Genomic DNA, 7,153 nt, shown 5'->3' with positions numbered 1-7,153 from the left:
TATTTAAATGAGAAGTATTGGGAAATTAAACCCAAGGATGGGTAAAATTTTGAATATGTACTGGGGGAATGTGAAGGAAAAAGAAAGACCAGTTGCTCAATTGTTGTATTTCTCCATTGTACCACAATAAAGAGACAGTCCCATTTTCAAAGAAATTAACTTTTATTTGAGTCTACTTTTCCCCACAGGTATCTTCTAAGGACTCTATACTATATGATAACCTGCTTCATCCACTGTCCCAATACCAAAATTTCTAACAGCAAATTATACAACTGCTCCAGGTAATAAATAAGAGTTATCCTTCACTGATTAGGGGAATAAACTTCAATAAATCTTACAACAACAACAAAAAATCACACTTCAGTTTTTAAGTTTTAACAGATGTATTTCAAATACAGAATGTTTTACAGGAATCCACAAGTTTTTCATCTCTTAAAAAAAAGACTTAATTTTTAGGGTTCAAAAATTCCGTTCTTCAAAAGAAATGTCCAAGTGTTTTCTTCTATTGCTTCAAACTTTCTACACTCAACTACCTGACTGTTCCATGCCACCCCAGACAAACCTGACATGAATGAATTACTTCATGTGTTACTATCTTCCCCAAAATAAAGTTAAAAAATGAGCTACTCATAAATGCAGATCTCTAATACAGTATCTAACACAAAAGAAGCTATAAAAACACAATTTTTTCCTTATTTGATTAGCTAGAAGTTTACCTCGGTAAAAGAAAAAAAAAAAAATTTACAAAGTGTTAACACTGGGGTTCCTGTTATACTCAAGATGTTTAACTACTCAAAATGACAATTACATCTTTAAGAGTATAATAAAAGGGGTGGAAAACAGCAACACAATTGACAAAAGTGTAGATGCTAAATAAACCAAAGCTTTTTCTTAACAAGTGGGAAGAATCCGAACTTGGGGAAATCTCAGAATAAAAAAAAAAAAAAGAAAGAGGACAAATGTCCTTAATTGCAACCATTCCGTTATCAGTAGCGTCCTAAAAGAGAAAAAGCAAACAAAGTTAACAATTATAGTTTAATATGCCTAATATTTTCCCAACTATTAACTGCCACCTTCCACCCTAATATTCTAAAGTAAGCCATTAATTAGAAATGAGGTTTCTTAATGCTGCAAAATCAAAGTTCACATACTTGGGCTGTAGGAACGAGATCGTGATCGTGATCTGTATCGACTATAATAAGGAGAAGGTGATCGTCTTCTGTAAGAAATGAAAGATTACTTAGCATACTATATAATCACTCCACTGTGGCAGATGAAAGTAAAAATTTCTCCACATTCAAAATAGTTAAGGTTCCCTAAGTTGATAACTATTTAATATTAAGTTCTCTTTGGGCCAATGAGAGCAGTGTAAGTATATGGCACAACAAAACAGTGGCATATAAAGTTAACCTCTGTTCCCAAAGCATCATATATAATCTATTTTAAAAACCAAGTTTTCATTTGTACGTATCAAACATAAAAGTGCCAAGTAACACTACTATCATCTAATTAAGAACAGAAAGCTCAAGTTAAAACATTACCTGTACCGGTAATCATAGTCTTCATATCTGTCATATCCACGATCATATCCTCTATCATAGTAAGAATCTCGACGTCTGCCACCACCTCCACCTCCACCGCCGCCTCCTCCTCCACCACCACCACCGCTACTGCAGAAAAAGTAAAAATTCTGCATTACTTTGAGTAACTATTTTCCAGAACACTTTTTTTTTTTTTTTTTGAGATGGAGTTTCACTCTTGTTACCCAGGCTGGAGTGCAATGGCGCGATCTCGGCTCACCACAGCCTCCGCCTCCTGGGTTCCGGCAATTCTCCTGCCTCAGCCTCCTGAGTAGCTGGGATTACAGGCATGCGCCACCATGCCCGGCTAATGTTTTGTATTTTTAGTAGAGACGGGGTTTCACCATGTTGACCAGGATGGTCTCGATCTCTTGACCTCGTGATCCACCCGCCTCGGCCTCCCAAAGTGCTGGGATTACAGGCGTGAGCCACCGCGCCTGGCTCAGAACACTTTAATACAAACTGAATGGCTTAAAAAAGAGAAAAGAAAGAACATCCCTTTTGTGCAAAATTGCCTTAACATCTCATTTTACTGACTCCCACGGTATTCTGCTTTGCCTTCTTTTTCTTTTCTCTGAGGCTCCTTTATCTGCTTTGCCTTTTTATTCACTACATACATAACCAAGAAAGCTTTCACAAAACTCTCAAAACTAACTGCTCTTCTATTAATGTACTGCCCAAATCATCAACCTTTTCAACAAATTGAAATGATGTGGCACTGTGCTGAGCAGCAGTATAAAAATGCTAAGATGCGTCCCTACTGCTAAATGAGACAGGTAAAATAAAATAAATAAATAAAGCACATCCCTGTGACTAAAAGGCAATAAACACCAAGAATTTTAAAGTGACCAACTCTGGACACCAAAGAGAATACCGAGGCTTTTATTCCCAAGAAACACCTCTGTGAATATTGCTGGGGGGGGGGGGGGGGGGGGGGGGGGGGGGTCTCTACTAAAAACTTAGAAATATGAGCGTGTGTGTGTGTGTGTGTGTGTGTGTGTGTGTGTGTGTGTGTTTTTAACAGAGTCTCACTCTGTCTCCCAGGCTACAGTGCAGCGGCACAATCTTGGGTCACTGCCACCTCTGCCTCCCAGGTTCATGTGATTCTTGTACCTCAGCTCCCGAGTAGCTGGAATTACGTGTGTGTGACCACACCAGGCTAATTTTTCTATTTTTTAGTAGAGACAGGGTTTTGCCATGTTGCCCAGGCTGGTCTCAAACTCCTGGCCTCAAGTGTTCTGCCTGCCTCAGCCTCCCAAAGTGCTGGAATTAGAGCTGCAAGCTACTACACCAAGCCCCTATTTATGTTTTGGTCATTGTTAAAACTGTAGCATCAGGCTGGGGCACAGTAGCTCATGCCTGTAATTGCAGCACTTTGGGAGGCTAAGGTGGGTAGATCACTTGAGCCCAAGTGTTCAAGACCCACCTGGGCAATATGATGAGACCACTTCTCTTTAAAAATAAAAACATTAAAGCCGGACGCAGTGGCTCACGCCTGTAATCCCAGAACTTTGGGAAGCGGAGATGGGGGTAACACGAGGTCAGGAGATCGAGACCATCCTGGCCAACATGGTGAAATCCTGTCTCTATTTAAATAATAAAATTAGCCAGGTGTATCCCAGCTACTTGGGAGGCTGAGGCAGGAGAACTGCTTGAACCCAGGAGGCGGAGGTTGCAGTGAACTGAGATTGAGCCATTGCACTTCATCCTGGGCAACAGACTCTGTCTCAGGGAAAAAAAAAAAAAAAAAAAAAAAAAAAGCATGATGGCATACACCTGTAGTCCCAGCTACTTGGAGGCTGAGGTGGGAGGATTCCTTCAGCCTAGGCAGCAGCAGTGGTTGTAGTGAGCCAAGGTTGCTCACAAGGTGCCACAGGTTTTTTTTTATAACCTGCCTCCAATCTTATTCTTTAGCTTATGAGGCACAACCTTGGCTCAGTGCAACCTCTGCTCCCCCGGCTGAAGCAATCCTCCCACCTCAGCCTCCCAAGTAGCTTGGGACTACAGGTGCATGCCACCATATTTTTAGTAGAGATGGGGTTTCACCATGTTGTCCAAGCTGGTCACAAACTCCTGGGCTCAAGTGATCTGCCCACCTCAGCCTCCCAGTGCTGGGATTACAGGTTTTGAGCCACCATGCCCAGCCTACTGTGCCATCTTTTAACATTTTAAACAAATGCTAAAATCAATAAAATCTGTCTTATACACAGAGGCTTCCCCAGGTCACATAACAAAAAGAGAATCAATATTTAAACAGCATACGGGCTGGACATGGTGGCTCACACCTGTAATCCCAGCACTTTGGGAGGCTGAGGTAGGCGGGTCACAAGGTCAGGAGTTTGAGATCAGCCTGGCCAACACAGTGAAACACTGTCTCTACTAAAACTACAAAAAATTAGCTGGGTGTGGTGGCAGGTGCCTGTAATCCCAGCTACTCAGGAGACTGAGGTGGGAGAATCACTTGAACCTGAGAGGCAGAGGCTGCAGTGAGCCCAGATCACGCCACTGCACTCCAGGGTTGGCAAGAGTGTGAGACTCCGTTTCATAAATAAATAAATAAATAAAATAAGCACCATATGCTATTTTACTAGTATCGAACAATTTTTCTGCTGTATAGTACCAAGAACTGAGCAAGGTTTGGGGAAAAAAAGCCAGGATGCACTTTTGATAGTTTTATTCTGTTCCTTAAATATATGTGTATAAAAATAGTAAGTGTGTAAAAATAAAGACTGGCTGAGGCCGGTTGATTGCTTGAGCACAGGAGTTCAAGACCTGCCTGTACAACACAGTGAGATCTCATCGCTAAAAAACAAACAAACAAAAAATGCATTTAACTTTCAACTCTATCCTGGCACGGTGGCTCACACCTGTAATCCTACACTTTGGGAGGTCAAGGTGGGCAGATCACTTCAGCTGACAATTTCAAGACCAGTCTGGCAACAAAATGATATCCCACAAGGCAAAACCCCATCTCTACTAAAAATACAAAAATCAGCTGAGCGTGGTGGCACATGCGTGTAGCCCCAGCTAGGTGGCAGGCTAAGGTGGGAGGACTGTTTAACTCAGCAAGCAGAGGTTACAGTTAGCCAAAGGGGCTCCACGGCACCCCAGCCTGGGTCACAGAGGGAGACCCTGTCTTAATCCCATCCCACCTTACCAAAATCAATTTTAATTACAGGAAAAAAAAATTTCTCTTCTGAATAATCAAAATTTTGCACATATTTCTGGTGGATTTCTTAGTTTGGCTTAGGAAACTTGGACTCTTACTGGGTTGGTCTGCCCATGTAGATGCCTGGTGTAGGTGTGTGCGCTCTCTTGGTGATAGAATAATCCACTCGAATTCTTCTACCATCCAGCTCCATTCCATTTGCCCTTTCCATAGCCTATAAAGGAGAACAGGCACAGAAAGTTATGTATAATTAACCAGTCTTGAAGTAATCATTACTCAAAATTAAGCACAAAGTATTTGTAGTCCAGATAAACTCACGATTTTGAAAATGACAGCAATGTAGCTTGTATAGGGCATTCTATAGACAACTCTAGACCTCAACAATGTCCAGAAACATTTTAATTTACTCAGTACAAACAGTAGTTAACAAAGTTTCCCAAATAATTTTACAGTTCTGGCTCAATTTCCACTCCCTACTCCATGAGATTAACAAGGGAAGTGGAGACTGAAGTCTCTTCAAGATACATTTTTTGTAGGCTGCCCAGGTAGACTGCCATTTCATACTTTCCAGTCTCCAGCAATTTCACTTACAAAGACTGATTTCAGAACATTAAAAAGGGTTAGCTAAGCTTTATACAGGTCCTCTTTATAATGTGCCCACAACAGTTTGCAGTCTAATATACTGATAAGACTCAGTGAGCAGCCAAGAAGAAATGATATGAAGAGACATGTACAAATTTATGGTAATGCCTTTTAGCCTGTAACTGAGACTGAGCTAAAAGAAGTACAATAAAGTAATAAAACTACACAATTTTTATGTATCCACAAATATTTCTCCAGAAGAGTCCCCCATAAACTAAACGTCATTAAAAAAAGAGACAGGGTCTCACTCCATTGCCCAGGCTGGCTGGCAGTGGCAAGATCATAGTTCACTGGTCTCAAACTTCTTGGCTTATGCAATCCTTCAGCCTTAATCTCCTGAGTAGCTAGGACCTGTGCCACCATGCTTGGCTAATTAAAACAAAAAATTTTGGTAGAGAAGGGGTCTAAACAGTATTCCATTCAATGGACTGCATGGATTACACCCACCCACCCACCCATCCACCCATCCACCCATCCACCCATCCAACCATCCATCCGAGATGGGAGTCTCACTCTGTCGCCAGGCTGGAGTGCAGTGGCACAATCTCAGCTCACTGCAACCTCAGCCTCCCAGGTTTAAGTGATTCTCCTGCCTCAGCCTCCCGAGTAGCCCGGACTACAGGCGCACGACAGCTAATTTATTTTATTTTTTTTTTGAGATGGAGTTTTGCTCTTGTTACCCAGGCTGGAGTGCAATGGCCCGATCTCGGCTCACCGCAACCTCTGCCTCCTGGGTTCAGGCAATTCTCCTGCCTCAGCCTCCTGAGTAGCTGGGATTACAGGCACACGCCACCATGCCCAGCTAATGTTTTGTATTTTTAGTAGAGACGGGATTTCACCATGTTGACCAGGATGGTCTCGATCTCTTGACCTCGTGATCCACCCGCCTCGGCCTCCCAAAGTGCTGGGATTACAGGCTTGAGCCACCGAGCCCGGCCAATTTATTTTATTTTTAGTAGAGACAGGGTTTCACCATGTTGACCAGGATGGTCTTGATTTCTTGACTTCGTGATCTGTCCACCTCAGCCTCTCAAAGTGCCGTGATTACAGGTGTGAGCCACAGCACCCGGCCGCATGCATTTATTTTTGCAGAGACAGGGTCTCGATATGTTGCCCAGGCTGGTCTCTAACTCGTGGCCTTAAATGGCATTTTCCCACCTCTGCCTCCCAAATTGTATGAGCCACCTTGCCCAGCTTAATTCCTGAAGATCAAGAGATTTCTCTTTGATCTCTTTCAAAAGAACAACTCTGAGAGTATTATTTGTTTCTGGGACAAGTAATACCCTCAGAGTATTAAGAAAACTACCCAATTTTTTTCCTATTCTCTCACATACACACACATATATTTGTAGAGACCAAGTTTCCCTGTGTTTCCCCAGGTTGGTCTCAAACTCCTGGGCTCAAGTGATCCTCTTGCCAAAGTGCTAGGATTAGAGGCGTGAGCCACCACACCTGGCCCAGTTTTTAAAAAGAACATTATATCACATAAATGCCTGCTAAAGAAAACTGCAACAAATTTAACAAATTTTCCATTTGAAGTTTCAACAATCAAAATTCTCAAAGTTGATCCCCCCCCCCCCCCATCCCAAACCCCAAAAAAAAAAAAAAAAAAATCTCTTAAGTATTTCTTACTGTAACAGGGTGCGGAGCTTATATATTTATCTTAACCATATACACACTATTAATTTTGACACTTCAGTGAAATTTTCGGAATCAGGGAGAAGCCAGTCAAAAAGGAATACATTTTTTTTTTTTTTTTTTT

At 41.9% G+C, this 7,153-nt stretch overlaps 1 protein-coding gene across 1 annotated transcript; it reads right to left on the bottom strand.

The window, feature by feature from the left end:
- Window positions 1-143: 143 nt before the first annotated feature.
- On the bottom strand, window positions 144-5,616 carry LOC116547534 (transformer-2 protein homolog alpha). The gene is made up of 4 exons (XM_032273471.1): window positions 4,848-5,616; window positions 1,542-1,670; window positions 1,152-1,219; window positions 144-997 (listed from the first exon to the last, which is right to left on the bottom strand). Exons 1-4 carry the CDS (start codon window positions 4,958-4,960, stop codon window positions 987-989), a joined length of 321 nt encoding a protein of 106 aa, XP_032129362.1. The 5' UTR covers window positions 4,961-5,616; the 3' UTR covers window positions 144-986.
- Window positions 5,617-7,153: the final 1,537 nt, after the last annotated feature.

The sequence above is a fragment of the Sapajus apella genome, unplaced genomic scaffold, assembly GCF_009761245.1.
Source record: "Sapajus apella isolate SASKATOON/1434 unplaced genomic scaffold, GSC_monkey_1.0 scaffold3505, whole genome shotgun sequence".
NCBI lineage: Eukaryota > Metazoa > Chordata > Mammalia > Primates > Cebidae > Sapajus > Sapajus apella.
Note: the sequence above shows the minus strand (reverse complement) of the source record. Positions and strands in the feature narration are given on the sequence as shown.